This window comes from Ruditapes philippinarum, unplaced genomic scaffold (assembly GCF_026571515.1).
Source record: "Ruditapes philippinarum isolate M1 unplaced genomic scaffold, ASM2657151v2 ctg4592_1_1_1_1, whole genome shotgun sequence".
Classification (NCBI taxonomy): Eukaryota; Metazoa; Mollusca; class Bivalvia; order Venerida; family Veneridae; genus Ruditapes; species Ruditapes philippinarum.
The window spans coordinates 1-26802 of NW_026862718.1; the positions used below are offsets into that span (position 1 = coordinate 1).

At 32.8% G+C, this 26802-nt stretch overlaps 1 protein-coding gene across 1 annotated transcript; it reads left to right on the top strand.

Annotated features, from left to right (window-relative positions):
• The first annotated feature begins 1289 nt into the window (after positions 1-1289).
• On the top strand, positions 1290-26802 carry LOC132719999 (DNA helicase MCM9-like). The gene is made up of 18 exons (XM_060703973.1): positions 1290-1446; positions 4605-4701; positions 5309-5450; positions 6229-6340; positions 8258-8346; positions 8642-8735; positions 9567-9720; positions 10616-10745; positions 11601-11747; positions 12964-13027; positions 13517-13626; positions 14671-14817; positions 15351-15431; positions 15841-16079; positions 17743-17843; positions 18496-18578; positions 23399-23477; positions 23908-26802. Exons 1-18 carry the CDS (start codon positions 1395-1397, stop codon positions 25635-25637), a joined length of 3651 nt encoding a protein of 1216 aa, XP_060559956.1. The 5' UTR covers positions 1290-1394; the 3' UTR covers positions 25638-26802.

Here is a 26802-nt window from a genome sequence, read left to right on the forward strand (position 1 = left end):
AAATAGTGTGGTGTGGTACCTTTCAAACACAATAGTGAGGATAAACGGAACGGGTACATTACGTCGGTGTAACCTACGCTAAGAAACTAAACATGTCAACAAATATTATTAATGTAATGTTAGGAGTTGTTGACTAAGTTTATTCCAACGTATCTAGTAGAAGTTCACCTTTATTAAGTTAATTTATAGATATAAAAGTAAACAGCGCATTATTTATATATTACATATATATCATATAGAAAATGAATAGCTCATTTAGGTGAAATATCAAGAAGGAAAAAAATTATAGCACCAACATGCTAGTTTTTATGTTGATGATAGAATTATAAGAGATTTTTTTTATCCTATCTTAATAATGACCCTCAAAACGGCGGTAAAGGAATGTAAATAAATGCTATGCATATACAAATATGTATATATTAAGTTCGAGATCATTAATATCAAGTTAGTTTATATTCATGATATCGTGTACACGTCCACTGAAATTAAGTAAAAATATCAGTTACAAATAAAAAGTACATTATCTATATTCTAACTATTACTCATATTTTAAGGAAACGAAAGTTCACACCCGTTGACAACATTCCGGATTTGGTTATATTTGTTGACAATAGTCATTCTTTAAACGATTCAGAAAGTCAGACATATTTTTAATAACAACTTTAATTAATGCCGAATTGACTTTATTTTCCACTGGATGTAAAAACAAATACCTTTGTTTCTAATTTAATAAAGATTTCACCCTCTGTTGTTGACGTTAACATCTATTGCCAAGAGGTAGAACTTCTTTCAGTCCGTATTAACTCTGAGGGGTCTTTCTTTAAGTTCTATTTGAAAAACCCTGTTATGAATAATGGCCGAGGTGTTCCGATTAAGACAGAAGCGGCATAAGATGTTTGCCTAAATTTCAAACCTATAAAAATAAGTATTGACACGAACACGTAAAGACTACAAGCATAAGAAAGGATATACAATTAAAGATATGATGCATCAAAAATATTTGTTATTCGAAATTACGTATCAATCTGCCATACACAAACAGTGTCGAGATCTGTCATGCTTTATGGACATACCAACGAAATCAAGAAAATCTCCTTTTTTATGGGGCTCTTTTTATTTGAAACGCATGTGAAGTCCCACATAAACTAACAATAAAGATTGTTTTGCACAAATTTTAGCACTGCTATACCTCATGATGATTTTAATTTTATTTAGTGGTCATTGGCCTAAGATTATGAATAATCGTCGAAGTGTTCCGATTGATTTTGGTGTATTATTGCCTACTAGGGTTGTGATTTTTACACTTATCTAAAATAATGGATAACCTTACATAAAATGCGGGGGAATTTTCAAAAATGAATGTCTCGTTTTTAAGGATTGATTTTCTTTTCTAAATGAGCCAGACTATCAAACCGTTGTCCGACAATGAAGTTGGAAAGCTTAAAGGTAAATAAATCAATCAGTAGATCAGTTATTTGCGTAGAATACTTTAATAAGTATACAAAAACATCAATTCTGATATAATTTTATCCCCAACAAACCATCGGGATAAAAAGCCTTTTTAAGGGTTTGTAGTACTCAAATTTGATTGAATGTAACGATTTTTTAACGTAGATGTCTCGATTCTAAATTCGTCATTTTTCCGATATTACTTAAAAAAAAGTTTGATGAGCTCTATCTACCTACTTGCGTGTGACACGTCGTCTCAATATGTTAATCATTTCTGTGAAATAGTTGTCAAATCCCACTTAATATAACGAAGTTATGGGTAAGACACGATTTTGCTGCAAGGTCATGCTGTGACCTTGACTTTTAAGGTAGCGACCCAAATGTTGCATGTGACACGTCATCTCAATATAGTAATCATTTCTTTAAAATAATTGTAGAATCCTACTTCAAATAACGAAGTTATGGGTTGGACACGATTTTGCTGCAAGGTCATTCTGTGACCAGTTGACCTTCAGGGTAGCGACCCAAATGTTACACACGACAAGTCATCTCAATATGTGATCATTTCTGTGAAATAGTTGTAAAAACCAATTTGAAATAAGGAAGTTATGGGCCCAGTGTTTTTTTTCTTTATATAACTACTACCCTAAAACGGTACTGTTCCCAATAGAAAATAGACATTAAAATTTCCAATGTTTAAATTCCCAAAATGGCTGTTCAAAATTCCCACAAGGTCAAGTAATTTCTCTGAAATCATTTAAATCCAACATATTCATATAAATCACCACTTCATAGTTCTACCTGGACAGTGGAAGCTGTTAGCTATCTTTGTTCATGATGATTAATCTTATTTGTAGCTGAAAAAATGCATTAAAAAATATTCCCAATATAAGTCAAAATAACGCATTTTTTCCCAATCAGTCTGGTACCGGCACCATTCCCAAAGAAGAGAAAAAAAACGCTGGGGCCAGACATGATTTTGCTGCAAGGTCATCCTGTGGCCTTGCCCACAACACTTCGTCTCAAAATGGTGATCATTTCTGTGAAATAGTTGTAAAATCCAATTTCAAATAAGGAATTAATGGGCCAGACATGATTTTGCTGCAAGGTCATCCTGTGACCTTGACCTTCAAGGTAGCGACCCAAATATTGCTCGCAACACTTCGTCTCAATATGGTGATCATTTCTATGAAATAGTTGTAAAATCTGACTTCAAATAACAAAGTTATGGGCTGTGACCTTGACCTTTAAGAAAGTGACCCAAATGTTGCCAGCGACACGTCTCAATATGGTGATTATTTCTGTGAAATAGTTGTCAAATCCGACTTCAAATAACGAAGTTATGGGCCTGACCTTCAAGGTAGACCTTCAAGATAACGACCCAAATGTTGCGCGCAACATGTTGTCTCAATATGGTGATCATCTCTGTGAAATAGTTGTGAAATCCGACTTCAAATAAGGAAGTTATGAGCTGGACATGATTTTGCTGCAAGGTCATGCTGTGACCTTGACCTTCAAGTTACATTCCAAATGTTGCGCACGACACGTCATCTCAATCTGGTGACCATTTCTGTGAAATAGTTGAAAAATCCAATTTCAAATAAGGAAGTTATGGGCCTGACACGATATTGCTGCAAGGTAATGCTGGGACCTTGACCTTCAAAGTAGCGACCCAAATGTTGCGCGCAACACGTCTCAATATGGTGATCATTTCTTTGAAATAGTTGTAAAATCCGACTTTAAATAACCAAGTTATGGGCCTGACACAATTTTGCTGCAAGGTCATGCTGTGACCTTGACCTTCAAGATAGTGACTCAAATGTTGCCCAGGACATGTTGTCTCAATATGGTGATCATTTCTGTGAAATAGTTGTAAAATCCGACTTCAAATAATCAAGTTATGGGCCGGACACGAATTCCGGACGTAAGGACGGACAACCCGGCCACTATAATTATGTTCCCCCGAAATTTTTCATGGGGCATAATGAAAGTTTACCATACTCGCATACTAGTATACTGATAATTATTATGAACAGATTAATTATTAGTATAAGTTTTGATATGGGGTAATACAGGTGACCTGCATGGTTCCCTTATCTCATCAAAGACATAAATCAAATAAATTCCGTACAGTGTTAAAAAAAAGGTGCTTAAGACTTGCTAATGATGCCTTAAACTTGTCTAGATCAGAGCATAGAAGAAAATAGCAAGATTTGTATGAAACTCAAAATATACTTATAAACTGTATACATCAGATTCTGTTAGTGGCGAATTCTTTACTCATAAGAATATTCATATTAGAAGTCATGTTTCAAATTTGTTTCAATCGGCTCCTCAATACAGTAAACTTTTGGCTGGGTTACTTTGGTTAGCACATCTGTTGACTCAGATAAGGTGGCGTGATAGCTCAGTTGGTTAGACCACTGACTGTCACTCCTGAGGTCCCGGGTTCGATCCTGGGTAACATCCTTTGGATTTTTCAGAGACACTTTCAGTGTTTCCCACCTACATAGAGGTGTACTGGTAAGAAATCAAGGTAATCCTTGCATGTATCAGTGCTATACACTGGGCATGTAAAAGAACCAAGGGGTCTATTCAATAAGAGCTAGGGATTGGTTCCCGGATTATCTTGTATCTCATAGCTGTCTCTGAAGTCTAGAGTTGTGTCCATGTCCCCATGAGGAGATAGACATTAATGGAAGATAGATAGATAGAAAGATAAAAATGAAAAACCTTTACTGCATTAATCAAAATAACATTTAGGTGATGTATTTTATAGATAATGACAGGTTTTTTTTCCAGGATTTTGGGAACATTACCCATACCTATGGAATTAGAAATTTAAGCAATGTTTTGTTAAAGATTGGGAAAAAATGCACAACTTAAATATTGCAGTGATTTATAAATAAATGCAAAGAATCACTGTCAAGTATGGCATCTTCAAACATTTAAACACCATAACAGTGAAGAAGCCCTCATTTTCTAAGATTTAAGAAATTGTTATGCAATATTTTTATTTTGTAACTTTCAATTGGGATTTATTTCATGTGGATTGGGAAAATAATAAACTATTTTGAATTGGGAATATGACAGAATGTCGGCTATAAAATAAGCCAAATAAAAAATCCCTGAATGATTATGCATTTTGTATTTAGAGACATTACAGTGCTATGCCATAGAGAGACATGAAGTTGAGTTGAGGGAAATTCTACAAGAAGAGGATGAAAATGAGCACTATTCAATCACTGTTAAGTAAGTTCCTTATCATCTGCGATATGTATGAAAGGTTGTCCCTTACTAATAATTAGAATTATATTATAATTATCTATTATCTTTAATTATGAAAAGAAACATGCATATATTAAATATATCTATACGACAGAAAACAGAATGAAATAATTAGATAAAATTTCTGCTTGAATCAGTTAGGTTGGGCATCCATGGCCAAGTTATTAAGGTTATTAACTTCAAACCACTTGCCACTCTGACACTGCTACAGGTTTGACATGCGCCAGTGTCTTCAAATTCTTTCATGTGAAAGAATAGCTAGCCAGCTAGGTTACAGAATTTTGATGGTTTTACTTAAGTGCCTGTTTTTGCCTGAAATAATGCACAGAGGGGCACCATAGGTCTTCCACCAGCAGTAAAGTTGGAAAGTTGTTATATGACCTGCAACAAACAACCACAACCACAAAAAGGGTTACTATGGCACTAACTGATGTCACAGGTTATCTAAGTTATGTCACAATCTTTGGCTAATCAGCTGGGGATTACTGTGTAATTTGTAAATTACATTGTATAATTGTCAGCAAAATTTTAGCCATGAGATTAGAAAAATTTAACAATAATTTTATTTCAGTGCCCTGTCATTGTTTGAAAGGTGTATGACAATATGTTACACCTTGTGTACCTCGCCATTGCTGTTACTACCAGTGTTTGATGCTGCCCTAGTTGAGGCTCAAACTCTCATCTATGATCAGCTAGGAAATAAGTCAGATCAGGTAACGTTTGTGCTTTATTTGATGTTGGCTTTTTTTGTAAACAATAGAGGCGGAATATAGGCCTTTTTCAAACTGTCGGAATAGAATGAAAGTTTCCAATTTTGTCTTAGAAATAATTAAGCATAAGTGGCCTTTTTATGGAAAATACCATTCATACATGTACATTATTATTATACATGCATTATCGTCTGGAACAAAGTACAGGTTTTAATAGGTTAGTTATCTTTTACCCAAATTTCTCATTGTAAAACAATTTACATCATTCCTTAAAGACATATGGAATCAAGTGCATTATTACAGGATATGTCAACTGGATAAATCAGGAATGCTTACATGTCATATGACATCATATGTGACATCAATAAAACTTTTTTGCATTAGCAGAAGTTACATATTTATTTGTGCTTCACTAAACTTTCTTAGCTACGCATTTGCGTAAGTTTAAATGTTAAGTTATGCCCACTTATTGCTTGCGTAAATTGCATATTTTGTCTAGTGAAACGCAACCAACGTGAATTTACATTTTGCGCAAGTTCACATTTATGTAAAAAGAAATGCAAAACTGAGGGAATGTTAGTGAAACGCTCACATAATGTTAGGAAAACCTTTGCTGCTCTAAGATAGTTTAAAGATATACATGCACTTTTGATAATGTAATGATTTAATCCCAATTCGGTATCTATGAAATGTAATTTAAAACACTAAGAAAATTACAAAATAATGCAGATATTCATCTTTTTGAATTGTAATATAAATATGTAAATGAAAATATTTTCAGTGTATTAAGCCCAATGTTCATGCAAGGATTACCTCCCTTCCTGTTCAACCAGAGTTTACCAGAGTTTCTGTACCTAAAACTTCAGATGTGGGAAACTTCCTAGCTCTTACAGGTTTGATTATTTCATTGTCTCATTGTCTGAACATGTATTTTAGAAACAAATTGTGAATACTGTAGAGCTGTTTATAACATCAAAAGGATGCACTACTGTATGTGTATTTGAATTTGCGGAAACAAATTTTCGCAGAAAGGTCCATTCTTGGTAAGGCCCCCACGGTTACTCGTTTAAACGGATCCGTTTCGATTTTCATTCGTAAACGTTTACAAAATGTTTTACCGTTTAATGGAAATGACCATAATTGTCTTACAAAAAATATTAATCATTACCTGTATAATCATTAATTCTATTAATTCTAATCGGAAAATGGGTGGTTATAAATCGCTAGACAGTATCACGGTTCAATAATCGCTCGTGATCAATCGTGATGAGCCCTGAACATTATTTATTTGTACATGTATTAAAAATATAAAGTAAGTCATCATTTGGAGGCTTGAATACATGGTGTAGTATAGTACATAAGAGTACCACCGTTTAAACGGTATCATTTCGGTAAATGTTTACAAAAAATTGTAAACGTGGGAGCCTTAATTCTGGGGGTCTATACAAATATTTGTGCTATTTTGAATTTGCGGAGGTGACTGTCGAAAATCATAAATTTGCGTAGACTGCTCAGGTTAAAAATAAGGGATACCAGATTGATTGCTACATCAGTAACAAAAATGGATTCCTCTGTTGAAGAAACAATTTTCATTTTGTACTTTATACCTTCTACGTGAAATAAAATGTAAAGATTGCATATTGTTAATATTGTCAAGTTTTTAGCTTGACTTAACCAAGTATATGTAGAGCTGTCCTACTTGGTCCAGTGTCCTCATCCAGATTTCAGTTTTAAGTTTTGGTGTAGTAAAATATTTCTTGATACTGATACAGAAATATATTTATATCATAATTGATTTTTCTTTCATAGTTTTGTCATACATGCCATAATTTTTGGACAGCTTTCCGGGACACTTTTCATTGCGGCAATAATGGATGTGGAGGCAGTTGTGGATAAGGGGGGAGGGGGGTGTGGGGGGGTGTGTCAATCGTGTAACGTTATTAAATTAGGACGACTTTCTCCTGAATTTTAATGATAAACAGTTAACTTACTAGTTTTAGAAGTAGTCTTTTAGGTAGACATCTTTATCATTTTATAGTATTTCTTTATTTCATTTATTATTCCCAAGTAAGTTGTAAGTTATAAACCCGGTGAATGGGTGCAGCCATGTTGTTCATCCGTTATATCTTAAAGTCGTGATAATTACTTCATGTCACGTAATGCAATTCTTCCAGTCATCAAAACAAACACAGCAAGTTAATTTATTTGACACCTTTAATGTTTTATTTGATGGATGTATTTACATTGTTTGTAATAATTAGACTTTGGGCAAGTAAGCGATTGATCTAAAAATTAATGGTTATCGGGGATTAACGATAATTGTTAAGGGCCGTAAACCATTAATTAACCCGACCATTAAATGCTGCCGAATTCAATAGAGAATGTTAATTGCCGATGCATGAAGAAAGCTATTGCCGAGGGGAATCGATAGTCGATAATTGGGGGGCTGTATATTGTAAACTTGTAAGTGTCAACGTTTCTGTGTATTATGTGTACCAGGTCAGAATATATTTTACAATCGAGAGGTGAAATGTGCGAGATTTGATTTAAGAAAATTTATGAAAATTTTGCAAAATATTTTTTTTCCGGGATCAAATCGATGCCCGGGACATCTCCGGGACAGACATCCGATTTCCGGGACAATCCCGGGCATCCGGGACGTAATGGCATGTATGGTTTTGTCTTCCTTACTGCGTCCAGTATTTAATAAGTCGAGCTTCGCCGTCTCCTGTGACAGCTCTTGTTAGAAATTGACATTATTAAAGTTATATAATTTGTAAAGGTTGTTTCATGATATATTATTTTTGTAGGTACAGTGATAAGAACAACTAATATAAGAGTGTTAGAATATGAGAAGGACTATATATGTAACAAGTGTAAAGCTGTTATCACACAAAAAGTAAGATTATCTCCCTTTTACCAATAAATTATCAATGAAAAAATGCCAGTATACTTGAATTTATGAATCTAAGGTCAGCAAGATATACCGGTAAGCACTTCCTACTTGGCTGAGTCCGTGGATTTATTAATTAATCAGAAATATGATATAACCATTACTTACAATAAATGTAGAAGTGTTTTATACTTTGAAGTAGGTTTAAGAAATCTTTTTGATTATTAAAAAAACTGAATGTTTTTTTTTAATGGTGTTGACCCTTGAAGAATTATAATTTTATTTATATATATGTATACAGGCAGATTTGGTTCAGTATAGCAGTCTAGGTAAACCAGTGAAATGTACAAATGATGTATGTAACTCCACTAACTTCACATTGGTCTCTGACAAAGGTACCGTTTATTAATTGCTATCATTGTCAACATCTTTAATTAGTTTTATCAGTAATGTGTCAATATTTTAACCTGGGAATCCTGTATTTAGCTGGAAAAATTTAGCTTCGGTAACTGTGTAAAGAACTTTGACAGAGCATTTTTACTGCTTAAAACAATTATTTTCAAGCCAGATATTCAAGTTTAATGTGATTTTATGTGAAAACATTTTGTCTGCATATATTCAGGTCTGTACTGACAACAAGGCTTCTTTTCCATTTGACTGCTAGCTTTTGTACACTGCCAATAAGTTGGGCTGAGACTTGTCTGTTGTAAAGTAGATGACATATTAACATTTAACAGTTTCTCACACCAAGGACCAGCAATGAATTACATTTGCATGATTCATGTTTGTTTTTAATATATTTAGTTATAAAAATCTTGAAATCATCTTATTATACTAGAGTCTTTAATGCTCTGGATTCCAGTACTTTCAGTCCTTTGATATTATTACAGTGTATGAAAGTTCTTTTATAATATTTCTTTACATTGAATATCACAGTGAAAGAATAACTTTCCTGCCATTTCATTAAAGGAATATATGATTAATATTTTGCAGTGCAGTAATTGTGTCAAAATTCTTAAATGTTGTCAGCAAACCTGTACATTCAAATTCAAAGGAATTTTATTCTGAAAATATGGCTTTGTGCCTTGATATTTTGAATTTTTTGTTATACTTTTAAGTTCTTAAGTAAACATGTGTCATACTGATAACTTTTTAGACATTTATAAAAAGACAGTCATTATAAAAGAGTTACATCATGAGATTGTAATAAATAAATCCATTGTCAGGTGGTCAACCAGTCAAGTGCCGGAACTACCAGGAAATCAAGATACAGGAGCAAGTGCAGCGACTGGCTATGGGTACGATCCCCAGATCTATCTGGGTGGTACTAGAGGATGATCTTGTAGATGTATGTAAAGCTGGGGATGATATCATTGTCTGGTCAGTATAACAATTCAACAGGGACTTTTCTTTCCTTATATTAAACAACTCAATGACTTTTAAATTGAACAAATTTTCCATGGTAACTAAGTTTTCAATAAGTTAGTTATTTAAGTAAAGGCCTATATTCATCTTTCCTTTTCAGATTCTGCATGTGAAAAAGCTATCCATCTTGCTTATCAAACGTTAGTGGTTCTGCTCAGGTGCCTGTTTGTGTCTAAAATAATGTACAGGGGGGCACAGGAGGTCTTTCTCCACCGGTAAAGCTGAAAAGACACCATATGATCTATACTATGTTGGTGTGACATAAAACCCAACCCAAAAATATGATTGACTATTTCTCTATATTGTATCATTACATAGTGGGAGATATATTATTCTTTGTGTTTATTACAATTACTTGGATGACACAAATATTTTACAAGCACTTTGAAAGTTTGTGTATTCTCCTTGAGCCCCAATCCTCGGTAAGGCCTACAAACAATAATTAAGGTGGAGTTTAACAGATAGCAGCAGACAAAACTTTTTACTTCAAGTATTCACCTGTTTGTAGGAATTATGACATCCTAGTCAAGAGATTACTGTTGTTTAACTAGCTAGATAGATAAATAATAATCTCCTAGGAAAACTCTCTTCTTTTATAGAAGTGGATATATACAGAGCAGATAGTTTTTGTTTCTGTCACATGATTCAGGTGAGAGGTGGCTTCAAATATTCAAATTTTAGCTTTTTTTCCTAAAGGTTTTACTATAACAATGTCTGATAACTGTATTATTAACGAATACATGTAGTTTGATCCTTTTGAGGCAAAATTATTTAAAGGATACTACTCCCTACACCAGATTTTTTTTTTTTGTTGTAAAAAGGCATGCATGTTTTTGTATTATCATTTAAGTGGCACTGTTTTACGAAGATGGCGTAATTTGTCAGCAGAGTACAAATGTGATATAGAACTGTTCCTGAAAGCAAATAGCATCATAGTTACAAATGAACAGAGGAATTCCATTGCTGTTACACAAGAGCTGGTATGTTTAAAGTTAGAAATGATAACACACAAATATCTTGTTACAAATAACAACACTCAAATGCCATTTATCACTGTGGTTCTGAGTTAAAACTATTTACTCTTATCACTAGTATTTCAATTCTAGAATGGAATGAGTAAGAAGGGGAAAAATGAAGTCTGTAAACAAGGTTTCATATAAAACACAAAAATTATTTAAGGTCTTGTGGTATATTTGTTACTTCCAACCAAATTATAAATGGTTTAAACACTAGTGGGGTCATCATAATGTTTTATCGTGCAGAGTTGCACAGGCTTGTCCATGAAGTAAACTTTGTTAAATAAGTGATATGACTGTCTCAAGTCATCATAATCTTTTATTGTGCAATAGTTGCACAGGCTAGTCCATTAAGTAAACTTTGTTACAAAAGTGATATGACTTTGTAAAACTTTTTCTTTGTTTCACAATTGAGTTTAAATTGATATGTTAAGTTTATCTTAGAGCTTCAGTAAAAGGCACATTATACCTCTGAAATGAATATTTTTTTTCCTTTTTACAAAGTCAAACATTTAATTGATGGTTTTAGAGCATGTTTCATACTTATCACCTTAAGAAAGAAGCCCTGAATGTGAAATTATTTACTATAAAAGTAGCCAGGTGTAAACAAAGTAGTATTTTGACTTCCATACAAAATATTAAATCCTAGCACTAGTCATTACCAAAAAAGTAAAGATGGTTCAGGTAATTTGCCAATGAGTAACTATTTGGGAACATTAACAGGACAACAAAAATATAAAAAAAAATTTTTGTGAGAAGTAAAAATAAAAGCATTTCTGGGAAATAATGGTTTATAATGAAGTATATTATAAATTTCAGAGAGAAGAGATAGAGAAATTTTGGGAGGAGCACAAATTTAAGCCTCTGACAGGCCGCAACCATATACTGTCATGTCTGTGTCCACAGGTGTACGGATTATATGTTGTTAAACTTGCTGTTGCCATGGTACTGGCTGGTGGGGTACAGGTGAGTTATATATGGCTGATTATTGTAAAATCACTTAATGATTATATCCCTGTACAATTTCTAAAATCTGTTCTTACAATTATTTGTTAGGAAAAAGGACAAAGCACTTTTGACACATCATGGTACTTTATGCAAAGAATTAATGAAGCTGAAAATCTTAGGTAAGGGTATATATCTGCTGCCAAACACTCATAGTTCTTTTTACATAGAGCTATCTTACGGAAGGTTGGAGATTCTACTTAGGTGCCAGCTTGTACCTGAAATAAGCACCAATGCTAAACTCCACCAGTTAGACTAGACCCTAAGTTTTTTTATGTTGATTTTACTTCAAATTCTACAATTATAGAGCATGCTGCAAGCTTTTGTAGTTACATTTTTGAATCACTTGTTTTGCATGTATGCAGAATATATGTAACAAATATATCACATTGATTCAAGGTCATTGACCTCAAATCTATAGCCCATCACCACTGTTGGTCCAAATCCCATAAGGGACTTATGAACCATAAGTCCACAATTTTCTTGGAAACGGGGGGGGGGGGGGGCTGCTGGCCCCCTTTATTTACCAATTTTTTAGGGGGTGGCATCGAAAAAGTGATCACGTTTTTAGCAATATTTAAAACGCAAACAAGTATTTGGGGCCAAAATAGGGCATTTTTTCACTATTTGAGGCCTCAAAAAAAAAGTGGAAGGGGGTTGTGAAAAGTTGTCAAAACACGTCTATATGAGGTTAAAGGTTAAGATGACACATGGAATTGATAGTCTTACAATATTGTCATATAGTGGCAGAAACATTATTAAAGGACAAAAAGCAGAAGTATGATCATATAGGATAATTTGAAGTTTCCAGAACTAAAATCAACACCCACTTTAGAGAAATTTTAGTGGTACTAGTGGCAATAACAACTTGCCTCTGTCACATTTATAAGGAAATCTCTGAAGGCATGTTAATAATAAAACAACAATCCGGAATGTTGACATCTTACAAGAGAGGAGAATGAATGATAGTAATGGACTAAATGAATATTTTATTCTTTGATAAAATTGAATATGGTGGCTTAGACAGATGTTCATTATGATCCATACACTTTAATGCATTAGCCATGAAAAAAATTATTAGATATGAATTTTGATCCTTATTTTATACTCCATGAACATGTAAGCTAAAGGTTAAACTGTAATTTGATATTGATATATTTTATTTTTTTGTGCCTAGAGACAGGATGAAAGTGGTACTTGTGTAAGAGGGGAGATACACATGTTGCTGGTAGGAGACCCAGGTACTGTATTCTCCATGATATGCACTAGTAGTAACTTCAGACTGGGGTAGGTTTTCCACTGTATACGTGTATACACTGCAGGTTGTCTACAAATAAAGTTGTTTTTTTTAATGGAAAAAAATGGTCCCAAAATATTTAAATGTACTTTAATTTGTTCAAGCTCGATTTATTAATTGCTGACATTTACCTAAAGGGATTTTAGAGTGTTGTTTAAAGTATAGAAGATTTGTCTTCATTTACCATGAATTAATGATCATACTGATAATTTTATCAGACAACAGGTCAACATAATGAAACTCAGTGAAGTTACTGATTTTTTAATGTGGTTAGATTTTTTAAGTTGTGTAAACAAAATAGATTGATTTTAGATAGAACTGTTCTAAAGAGCTTGTCACTTGATATCCCATTCCGATATAAAACCAACTACATGTACTAAGTAAATGAAGGTTTTATAACTCAAATCTACAATAATCTTGTTAAATATTTCAGGTACAGGAAAGTCCCAGTTTCTCAAGTATGCCACTAAGATAACTCCTAGATCTGTCCTTACTACAGGGATTGGGAGCACCAGTGCTGGGCTCACTGTTACAGCTGTGAAGGTTAGTCCCATTATTTTAACACTTTACCTGCTGGAAGTAAAGCTGATTAAACTTTGTCACCAGTATAGAGCCAGGCCAGTGGTACATCTGTGCAGTCTGTCCAGGCTTTATTTTATTGGTAGAATACTGGTACTGGAACCCAGTCTTTGCTACATATATAGAGACAGGCCAGTCTGTATATCTGTGGTCTGTTTCAGATTCAAAGATGGGCAAAACCATTACACAAATTCATAAGATTAAGTGTTAAGTCTTTGATAAGCTATGGTAATTAATGCAGTGAAAGTTAAGACACTATTTAATACAGTTATAATGCAAAACAGTGGCCTCTTTTAACATGTTTGAGAGTTGTAATATGTCCTTGTAATCAGGTTAGTTATATGCAGTCCTTGTAAGCAAATAGTTTTTAACACAGGTTTTTTTTAATCATAAAATATTACAGACGTTGCACATTGACCAAATCTTGTCAAAATAGTGTTGTTCATAGTGTGTTTACCTACTTAATGTGGGAATCCATAAAGCTATTGTTAGTTGCTTAGGTATTTATTTTATTATTTCATATGCAAATTATGTCAAATGATGTGACCAGTTTCTGTCATCTGTGTTAGTTTGAAAGTGTTTGCTTTAAGAAAGTTCAGCAGCTTATGTAGATGATTTTAAAAAGCTAGTTATATTTTCTTTTTTTGTTAAACAAGTAACAAAAACAAGTATTATTTGTGAATAAATATTTTACAGGTATGAGTATTCAAGATTTTATACATGTATAGCAAAATATCTAATGAGAGGAAATGTAAATGTTTGACATGTAAAAAAAAAATTGAAAGAATGGATGTTCACCCTTTAGTTGCTAAACAGCTATACAAATATACATACTAAGTGATGGGGGTGCTTATGGGTATGGTATATACAAAAAAGAATAAAGAACATGTCAATCAATCAAATTCCAAGTCAAATATTCAAATTCCAAGAAATTCTATTGGCATTGTTACAAATAGTAACATATGTATTTGAAGAAGTTGTACAGTATAAAGGTGACTGATATTACAGGATGGTGGAGAATGGCAGCTTGAGGCAGGTGCTCTTGTACTAGCTGATGGTGGGCTATGTTGTATAGATGAGTTTAACAGTATAAGAGAACATGATAAGGCTAGTATACATGAAGCCATGGAACAACAAACAATTAGTGTGGCTAAGGTGAGTTTAAGGGAAGTAGTGGCCAAGTGCTTAAGGTGCCTGCCTCTCAACACAGGATTAGTGGGTTTGGGTCTTAGTTGGTTATCATATTTACCATTTAATTCCAGGAAATGGACTAGGGAGTGTGGTTTCAATAAGTTGAAAGCTTAATTAATGTTCTAACTAAGGTTATGTTTATACATCACTGCATAAGCTTTTACCATTTTAAATTTAGTTCTTTAAGTATTTACTTAATACTGTTACTTTATATAACAATAATTTTGTTACTCTTATGCATCTACATAAAACCAAATTGTGCTCATTCTGATAAATTTATTGAATTGCCATTACGATTGCTGTGGAAGGTCAGTGATACTATCTGGGTGCATGTTTCTATCTGTAAAACTGTATGTGGTATTCATTCCTGTGTGTTTTGTCATAATTGATAAACTTTGAAAACTTCAGAAATGATATAATGACCTATATAGTTTTGATGTTACCCAAATAAGATGTTTATCGTTCTATAAAATGTGTGAAAATTTAATGCATTTCAGGCAGGAATGGTATGCAAGTTAAGTACAAGAACTACAATATTAGCAGCTACAAACCCTAAAGGACAGTATGACCCTAACCAGGTATGTTACCTATGAAGTCATTAACAAACTCATAATTCTCAGACCACCATAAGTAAAGAATGTGAATTACAGCCATTTGTATTTGTTACTCATTTAGGACAAAATATGTTCACTAATTGAAATAATGCCTTTATAACATTTCAAAACTAGATGATTTTAAGCAGAAGTGGATTTTTTGTAGAGTGCCTCCATATTATTAACTGCATAGAATCTAATCTGCATAACTAATCTAGAATTACCTCCCTTTGGTCTTATTCACAGTTTAAAAACTGAAGCATGTTCTCTTTCTACCTTTACTTTTTCTTTCTTGCTAGATTTGTTTTAGCGCAAGAGAAGGTCTAAAATACTAATATCTGTACATTACAAATGCACTAGAGATATAAAAATCACCAATTTCCTTCTATTATAGTCACTGTCAGTGAACATTGCCTTGGCAAGTCCGCTGCTCAGTAGATTTGATCTGGTCTTGGTTTTGCTGGACACTCAAAATGAGGACTGGGACACAGTTGTCTCCTCTTACATCCTACATGGCAAGCATCCAGTTGATCCAGATGACAAACATTCACTGATCTGGAGCATGGACAAGATGCAGGCATACATCTCTCTGATCAAGACAATAAATCCAGAGTTAACCCCAGGAGCCACAAGGTTTCTTATTTTTTTAATAAAAAAACATAATTTTACTATGCTTATACTGTTAAAAAAATCTTATTTAGAACACCATTGTTGAGTGGAATGTTTTTGGAATACTCCCTGATTCTAGTACATAGTTTTGTTACAATATGAAATAATTACATTGTATTTTGTATAATGAATTTTTATATACATTTGATATCTAGAATTAAAAGAAGCATTGTTTTAAGTTCATTGACTAAGTGTTGTTTTCAGCTTTAGATAAACAATAGATTTGTAACACCCAAATGTATGAAGTTGATTAATAGAGAATAACATGCTACTGTCTTTTGATATCAATTTTATCAGGCGAGGCTGATATGGGCTAGAAAGGGCGAGGCTTGCCGAGCCCTTTCTGCCCATATCAGCCGAGCCTGATAAAATTGATATCAAGCCTCGCCCTTTCTAGCCCATATCAGCCGAGCCTGATAAAATTGATATCAAAAGACAGTAGCATGTTTTTCTATTTATCATGTAACACATAATAACTGTCAAAATAACAAAATAATCTACTTTTAAAAAGCGAATTTCGTTAAAAAGGGGGATTTTTATTCAAAGAAATAATTCTTGAAAACAATTCCTCCGCCCCTGAAACTTAGAATTTGTAATTGGCGGCCATTTTGTTTTTCGACTCGGATAAAATACAACAGAATGTAGGCCTAATACGATAACATTCTTACCTTAAATTTAAACATCAATCCAAAAATCCGCTTAGAATCACATAAACTAAACTTTACTGCAATTTTTGTCTTGAATTGTCAAATTCAAAAGTTCACGATAATTTCAATCAAAGAAAAGTCATTTGAATCGGCAATCAAACACAAGCTACACAAACATGCGTCTTATTTTTTAAACGAAACAATTTGTTCACTTATTAAATAATAATCCGGCGAAATAAAGTAAACATTTACAAGTTCTCAAAGAAAATCGTCTAGCCTGTTTGTTATGATTACATGTATAGTATGACGTGAACATCGATGATGTCATTTGCAATATAAATTATGACGTCACTTCAAACTATTCGCTATCTAATTTATTCGTAATTGAAATCGAAATAATAAATAAATAAATTTCGCATATTGATTCAAGACTTGTAAGGGTATGAGATTACATTGTAGAATTCACATGCTGATGAAAATGAGAATATAAGCAATTGAAAAAAAGTCCGTTAAAATGGGCGGGGCTAATTTTTGATATCAGGTTACTGACGTGATAACAAAAATAATTATCAGGCAAGTGTTATCGGGCAGTTACCATAGCAGTTGCATGATAAAATAGAAAACTTTAGCAACCATAATAGCTTGAACAAGCTTGACATTTATCAGTTGTTTTATTTTCATGCTAAATTATTTTAACATATCAGAAAGCATGTTTCTGCCAGAGATTTACATCATTATCATTACTGAAAAGTTATATATATTGTATTAATTGTGTATCTTTTGTGATTTTTTTTACAAATTTGCAAAAAATAAAATTCAGTAATTTCCTTAAATTCCTGGTGAAAATTCAAAATTGTGACTAATTTTGTTAGGAGAAGGAACCTGAATCTGTGAGAACAAGTTTGTTTTATTTTCATGGTATCACTGTATTCTCTCCCTTCTATCTATCTGGATAAACAGTAATTTAACTTGTATTACAGTGTATTGAGGCAGTATTATCATGCACAGAGAGGTTCAGATGACAGGAATGCTGCCAGAACTACCATGAGACTTCTACAAAGCATGATCCGATTGTCACAAGGTAATTTCTTAAACTACATGCATTATTAAAATTTTATACCTATGTAATGTTGTAAGCTGAGCTGGAAAAAACTTAGGATCTATAGATTTGTTACATCTTTTTTACATCATTGAAATTATTGAAATAGCACAGCATATTAAATAGAAATGAACCGAAAAGTATACTATCCACAATAAAAAAAATCATTATCATTATTATAACTTCATATAGTTTGATGCTTTCCTGTTTTGGCTTTTCTGTTACATCATTCAACATAGATAGTTATGATCTACAGATTTTGAATTCAGTGTACACACATTTTTGTTAGTCAGTAACTTACACAGAAGTTATTAAATTGACAAAATAATGATCAACCTAGAAGTTCACTCTTTGAAAGGTTTTTGGATTAGGTCTATAGATTTGATTTATATTCACCAGTCCAGTCTTTGTTGTTATTTTACTAGCTACTTATAGAAATTGACATAACAGTGACAACCAAGGGTAACACTTCAACATAATCCTTATAAAAGTATCTTTTATATGATCTCAAACTTGAACATTTACTATTTTGACAAATAATACAGAAATATTAGATTTGCTTGATGGTTTTCTTTAAGTACATCACTATGAAAATAATGAGGAAAATATGTAAAGTTTGATAATTATTTTCCAGCTCATGCACGTCTGATGTTCAGAGATAAAGTTCTTGTACAAGATGCCGTTGTTGCTGTAACTCTTATGGAATCTTCAATGCAAGTAGGTTGATTAATTAGCCTTCTTTTGTTTATTTGTTGTACCTAACCTGGTTCTATTTAACCATCAACCAGCTGAGTATCTAAAATTGTCTTGTCCAGCTTCCATTTTTTGGAAATCTTGAGTCTCCATTATCAGTTGAGATAAAAATATGAAATTAGTCAGCCAACGGTATAGAGCTTGGCCAGACTGATGGATATTCAGGCTGGCCTGGAACTATACTGGTGACACAGGCTAGTTAATTTAAGTTCCAGCAGGGTGAGGGCTAAAAAGAGACAATTCAATAAAAGTAATGACTTCAGAAATTACTTTTTTATGTAAGAGTAATCAGTTCTTTAGTTTGTTACTTTTTTCTATATTACTATTAAGCACTAGACTTGTGTTTGCAATAGGGCATTATCTTTTTGCGACCTTTTATGGTCAAAAATTGTGAAATCAAATTTTCATGTCACTGAAATTTATTGTAGGGGAATAGTTCATGTCAGTTTTTTATCTTCATCAAATTATTTTTGAAGCTCAGGTTTTCCTTATATCTCACCTCACTTTTTTGTACTGAGCACAAACATGAGAACAGATTGCTCACAGCCTAATTCTTGATACATTGATGCCAGTCATCAGTTTTCCATGTGTCACATATCATTCACAACTTCAGTAAACAACAGTTACTTTCAGCCACTGTACAGATATTTACTAGTATCCTATTGTGATAATTTATAAAAGTTATAAATGTATGAATGGTTATAGTTTTTGATGTAGAAGTAGGAAATTGTATCTAAAATAGATACAAAAAGGCATATAGTGATACAAGAATTGATTCCATGTAGCGGGGTCATTTATTTAGGTATGAGTATAAATATTGCAAAATTTATAGATAAGTAATTATATTTTGTATTTAGATTTGTTTGATTAAACCATCTATCTATCTTTTATTCATGAATAGTGGATTTCATACAAATCTTAAAGAACATATTTTCCATTCAACGTTGTATGGATAGATTTATTGTATGGAAAATATTCATTTTATTACAAATTTGGTTTCCATGGGAACAACTAATCCACTAGCTACCTTAAGAGGTTTTTTGCTCGTCATTTGTCTTATTTGATATAATACAGAGTTGTTATATCTCATTACAAAATTTTATGAGATAATGAACACAAAGTTTTAATTCATATATGATTGATTGATTACAATAAAGTTACATCAACATTGGATATTTATTTCCCTAGAACAATATCAACAATGTCGTAGCATATTTGTTTCTAATTGATTGAAATACATGAATGCTTGCTAGGTAATAGGAAACCTTGCAATTAATTAATTAATCATTATGATGAAAATAGGAACTGAAATTGGAAAAAAAGCAACCTTTAATGAAAATTTTCTCCATTTTAATGTGTTTTGAATGACTTTGTTTAGAGATTGTAATGGACATGGACTAGTATTTTACTCTCTAAGGAACAGCATTAATTTAAAAGCTCACTATTATGATTATAAGATATTTATGTCTTCATTTATACTACCATCATGAGAATCCTGTCTCCATATCTAGTGTGCTTTAGGCAAAAAGTTAACAATTATTATAGGCAAGGGAAATCAAAACATCGAAATGAAATGAAAATATAAAACCTTCTAATTACACTGAAGTGATAGAGATACTTTAGAAGTTACATTTTACAAGTTACAGTGAAGCAATTCTGTAAAAACATTTCTGTACAACCATTTTCCCTGAACTTGAAAAGCACAATCTGTTAAAACACAGACTTGTATATTAACTAGATTTGAATATAAGGGAGAGGATGGTCTGATTGTTTATGAAAGGGATTTTTATTAGTCCCCTACCGGTTTACCAGAGGGGACACTCTGTGCGTCCGAGCAAACATTTTGGGTTTAGGGGCTATATAACAGTAAAGAGAACAATAGGTTCGTTCCATGATCAAAGGGTTTAGGGGCTAGTAGCCCTTAAGAAAACAAAGAAAATAACAAAGAAAATAGCCCCTAAACCCAATATGTTGGAACGTCCGTCCGGACATCTGTCCGTCCGAGCAAACATTTTGGGTTTAGGGGCTATATAACAGTAAAGAGAACAAAAGAGAACAATAGGTTCATTCCGTGATCAAAGGGTTTATGGGCTAGTAGCCCTTAAGAAAACAAAGAAAATTACAAAGAAAATAGCCCCTAAACCCAAAATGTTGGAACTTCCATCAGTCCGTCCATCCACAATACTGGATCCCGCGATAATGCAAAAAGTACTGAAAATTTTTTTATGAAACTTGATATATGGATAGATGGCAGTATGGAGATTATGCACATCTTTTTTTTTCTTTTTTTTCCATATGTTGAAAATTCTGGTTGCTATGACAACAAATAGACTGAAAATATGGCAAATTTAACACAAACTGGATCTACCTAGCTGCTTGGGTTATATTTACAAACAACCTTTTATATAGAGCCATATAACCTGTCAAAAATCTTTATAACTTATAATATAACTGCCGATTGGAATATGATTGCATACATATATGTTAATTTTGCCTGTTATAATCGCTGCATTGTTGTTGTTGTGGACATAGCGTAAATAATATAATGTAGCCCATTACTCAAACACTTATAAAGATATCAACACAAAATGTGTTTCATTAACAATAATAAAATCAATTTCAATTTAATGGAAAGTTCAACAAGAAGTAGGATGATAAGAGAATAGCAAAGTTGGAAATATAGTTGACAAATACTTGTAAAAATTGATTATTGATACGAGAAATAAAAACTTTGAAAGATATTTTACTCATTCTTGGTATACTTGTTAATGGGGACAAGACAGACCTGTAGTACAATGAACACTAAAATAGAGAAAAACAGAATCCCTAAAGAAAGCTCAACACGACAAAATTGAAAATGTTGCAGGCTCGGTTTGATTGAGCCTGTTCATGGACGGTACTGGAAAGTGCAAGTTACTGTCCACGCCCCCTAGCACAGGCTTAAGCAGAATTCAACATTTAAACAGGAAAATGGTGAAATTTTGAATTTAGAGACATCCACATATGTCTAAGTTACATGTATTTATAGAGTAACGCCTCTTTTTCACATTGGAAACTTTCGTGTTAATACTTCTATCTTGAACAATAACAATCACAAAGTAATTCATCTTATTTTGAAGTGAAGTGCATAACACTATTGAATTATATATTTTTTTAGTTGTTTTTTCCCTTTACAGACAAGTGTTTACACCACATACAATACTTATGAATTTGCTACTACCAACAATTATCATCCATTGATGAACATATAAGATTTGATTTTAAGAATTCTGTCTAGAATCTGTTTCATTACCCTCACTATTTTTGTAATGTTATTTTCCCATAATGCCAATGTTAATTTAAGTGTACCATGTGACTTTAAATTTTGTACTGTTACATAGATAACAGTACTTTTTACAGTAAAAATCTGGTAAATAGAAACCTATAGGAACAGTGTCCAAATGAAGTATGGGTAATACCTTGGGTAACAGTATTTTTAGCTCACCTGAGCTAGCTCAGGGTAAGCTTTTAGGATCGTTGAATGTCCGTTGTCCGTCTTCATTTGTTCGTTAACACTCTAGCGGTCACAATTTTGCTTCAATCATCATCAAACTTTGCCAAGATGCTTGTCTAGGTAATAGCTCGGATGAGTTCAAACATGGGTCATCTCAGATGAAAAACAAGGTCACAGGAGCTAAAAATAGAAAAAACCTTGTTAACACTAGTGGTCACATTTTTGCCTCAATCATCATCACACTTTGTGAGGATGCTTGTCTAGGTAATTGCTCAGATGAGTTTGAACACGGGTGATCTCGGATGAAAAACTAGGTCACATGAGCTAAAGATAGAAAAACCTAGTTAACACTCTAGTGGTCACAATTTTGACTCAATTGTCATCAAACTTGGTCAGGATGCTTGTATAGGTAATTGCTCGGATGAGTTCGAAGATTGGTCATCTTGTTAAAAAACTAGGTCACAGGAGCTAAAAATAGAAAAATCTTGTTAACACTCTAGTGACTACTGTTTTGATCCAAATATCCTTGAAAGTGGTCTGAAAGTTTGTTTTGATGATCTCTAGGTCAAGTTCATATATGGGTCACCTGGGGTCAAAAACTAGGTCCCCCCCCCCCCCACAAATATGGAAAAACCTTGTTAACACTCTAGTGGTCACATTTTTGACTCAATTGTCATCAAACTTGGTCAGGATGCTTGTCTATGTAATTGCTCAGATGAATTCGAACATGGGTCATCTGGGATGAAAAACTGGTCACAGGAGCTAAAAATAGAAAAATCTTGTTAACACTCTAGAGGCTGCTGTTTTGATCCAAATATCCTGGAAATTGGTCTGAAAGTTTGTGTTGATGGTTTCTAGGTCAAGTTTGAATATGGGTCACCTGGGTCAAAAACTAGGTCACACTGCTCAAATATGGAAAATCCTTGTTAGCACTCTAGTGGTCACAGTATTTACTCACCTGTCATGAAACTTGGTCAGAATGCTTGTCTAGGTAATTGCTTGGATGAGTTTGATGGGTCAGATGAGCAATCTAGGGCCATCTTGGCTCTCTTGTTACTGTTACTCACCAATCTATGTGTTAATTATATAATATTTGATAGCTATCCAGCTAGATAGTAGAAGGTTGATGGTTTTAACCAGGTGCCTATAAGTTTGTTCTTAAAATTGAGATCTTAAGGACAGTCTTGGTCCTGCAGATCTTCATATGATAAAATCTGTGAGTATTTTCGACATAATATACAAGTATTAAAAATAATGATGTTAAACTTTGTGAACATATTTATGTTGACAGGGAGCAGCGTTACTTGGAGGTGTTAATGCATTACACACTGCATTCCCTGATGATCCCGAAGAAGAATACAAAGTTCAAGGTATGATCAAGTTTGAAACTAATGTGTCTTATGGTAATTCTGTTAATCCAGTGTTGGAGCAAAAATACTGATGTTCTTGTGTTGGTATTAAAATGGTACTATTTTATTTTAGTCTGTAAATAAATGAATTATATTTGTTCTGAATAACATTAATTTTGTTTATTGGCTAACATATTATGAGCATGAGTTTCTTATGCCCACAGTATCTTTTCTTTTTTTTATATTTTCTCAATTTTGTACTTGTTTAACAATTATGGTTCAGGGATTATTAAAATAAGCAACATGAAGAAGGGAAATTGTTTAAACATCTATAGATTAGTGTAATTGCCTACTTTTTCATCCAGTTTAATTGTCTATTTTTTCATTCAGTTTTATAGTGAAAAGAAAACAAGTTCTTTATAGTAACTCTATGTATATTTTTAATTTACAGCTCAAATGATACTTGAAAGACTAAATCTGCCAGATTTACTTGAAGATGAAATGAAAGATATACAAGAAATGGATCAAAAAAGAAAATTGTGTGTAGGTACCAATCCAGCAATGTCAGGAGGTTGTGAAAAACCTAATATAAAGGTTCAAAATTCATCAAAGATCACTGTTGATAAAGTAGTAGAACAAAGCACTGACAGTATTGCAGACTATGACACATTAAAGAGTAAAGGCAGCCCAACAATAGCATCAACATGCAATGACAGTATCAGGAAAAATAAAAACGTTAATGAAGCATCAATAGATAATAATGTTAATAAAGGAAAAGAATCGTCTGAAACTACTACCAGCCTTCTTCCTGTCACTAGTAATAACCATGATTTATCAAATATATCATTATCTGATATGTTAAACTCTAGCAGTGATGAGACCATCAACTCGTGCAAAGAACTACCTCGTGTAGGTCTAGGTCTCAGTTTAGGAACGTGTTCACAAATCAGTCAACAGTCTGAGGTTTCTTCAAGTAATTTTAAAGTCCTTCCATCAAATGCATCAACTCCTCTGAGACCAAAGGCACACAATGAACAACAACAGAATGGTACAGATATAGTAAAAGACAATGCAAAAATAAATGATAATAAATGTTTAACCACAGCAGAAAGCAATTTTAAAACTGTGATAAGGCAGACAATTGAAAACAGGTTAACGCAGGTACCAAAAGCTATTATTGAAATAGACAAAGATGACACTAAATGTGATGCTATAGTTGATAGTAAAGATAAGCCTGTTGGAGGATCTAAATTGATTTGTATTAAAGAGAAGAAATTAAAGAACGTTGGAGAGTGTAGGGCAGTGTCAGGGAAGGTAAAGAAAGCATTATCTGACATACAGAAAAAGAGAACTACTGTTGAAAAACAGTTAAATCATGTTAAGCAGTCAGGAACTGGTGAGGATGAGGTTAATTCATCAGAGAACACAACTACTGATAAGAAGAAAAGAAAAAGAAAGAAAAATGAAATTATTTCGGATTCAAGTGATGACAGTGCAGATACTGTTTTATTAAAGAAGAAGCAAAAGAAAAGAGAAAAGAATCATAATACGAAAGAAAATAATATTGTAAGTTCTGTATCTGATAATTCAATTTGTAATGATTCAAAAAGCAAGTCTGTGTCAAATTCTACTTTATCAAAATTAAGAAAATTTCAGTTTGATGAATCAAAAAGCAGTATATTAAATTCATCTGCAAGCTCAGGCTTATCAAAAAGTTTATTGTCCGGATCATTATGGACAAATGGGGATGAAAGTGCTCATGATAAACAAAATAATAGTGAAGAGACTTCTTTTGATGTGAATATGGAAACTATTGAGAAACCAGGAAACAAAGGATTTCAAGTGGAAGAGAGGAGACTTTCTTCTACATCAGAAGGGAATATGAAAGACAGAAACACAAATATAGACATGACAAATAAAACAGTTAAAAACTCAGATAACATTAAAGAGTCAGTAAGTGTCAGTTCTAAACTTATTCAGAGTAAAAAGGAATCTCCATCATGGTTGGTGACTTTAAATAAGAAATTCTCTTCTCCAAATATCAGCACTTGTCAAAGTTCATCCTCAGTTACTCCAACATTCAGTGTTAATGATGATAAAAGTAATGATTTAGATAACATTGATTTTGAAGAGTCAAGTTTTTTAACCAAACTTCACACAACTAGCATGTCTAAAAGATAGATTCATTGAAATGGAATCATTGCATGTATTCTTTAAACGTTCAATGTTTTTTTTGTCTTGTAAATAAAATGTTTGCACAAGGTGGATCTTGTATGCACAATTGTTTATTCTATTTGTTATTGCTGATTGTGGCTGGAATGACATTTTTATTACTATATCATTACTACATGTTAAGCATAAGCAAATTGCTTGTTTTTTAATGGCTACTTTAAATGATGTCGATTGGCTAACTTCTTTGACACATTAGGAAGATAATGACATTTGAATGTGAATTACATTTTCAAATACAAAAAATAAGAATGTGTATAGCACCAAACTATTGACATTTGATTATTTGTTATCAAGTTATTGACAGATGATTTGAGTGTAACCTACATTGTTTTATTTAATTTCTTGTGCCTTTTTTTAATTGATGAATTATAAAATAAAAACAAACTTGAATAACTGGTTTAGTGTCTGCAATTATTGTTTACAAAAATGTCACACATGCTTTACTTTATAAGCCTTTTTTTCTTTCAAAACTTCATGTTCCTTAAATTCTATTTAGGGAATATTTGAGCCTTCCAACTCGCCCTAGGGTCGTAGGTGTAACACTTTGTTTAAAGTTTTATGTGCAACTTATTGTACAACATCATATCTCATTAACCACTTATGACTCCACATAACTGTTTTAGTCACTGTCCAAGGCCAATAACTCTAGCATGAAATTTTTCAGAATTATGGCCGTTTATGAACTTTGAAAATTCTTTCTTAAAACTTGAAGTTACTGAAGATTTTTGCTTGAAACGTTATACATGTCTTTGTGACAATTAGTGGAGGTTATTTACTAAGGCCCATAGCTTGGACTTGGATATTGATTGAACTATGTTTTCTTGTGAACTTAAAAAAATCTTGGTTAATTTTTTTGTATGCAACATTAATCTTCAAAGCAACTGGAAGTATTCATCTGAAACCAATAATATCTTTGGGATTCTAATTGAAGGTCACTGTCCAAGGCCCAAAGCTCGGGCATTGATTTTGTCTGCTTTATGGCCCAGAGTAAACTGAAAATTCTTGGTTAAATTATAATGCAACATCAATCTTTAAAACTACTGAGGGCATTCACTTGAAACTAATCATAATTATAACATAGAACGGGACCATAATTGGAGGTCACTATCCAAGA

What these genes read in the sequence shown, in the direction of transcription:
- LOC132719999 (XM_060703973.1), top strand. Translation starts at nt 1,395, where the DNA reads ATGAGCCAGACTATCAAACCGTTGTCCGACAATGAAGTTGGAAAGCTT. An exon ending in TACTGGCTGGTGGGGTACAG is followed by an intron (nt 11,748 to 12,963) that starts GTGAGTTATATA and finishes TTTTGTGCCTAG; the next exon opens with AGACAGGATGAAAGTGGTAC. An exon ending in TTAACCCCAGGAGCCACAAG is followed by an intron (nt 16,080 to 17,742) that starts GTTTCTTATTTT and finishes CTTGTATTACAG; the next exon opens with TGTATTGAGGCAGTATTATC.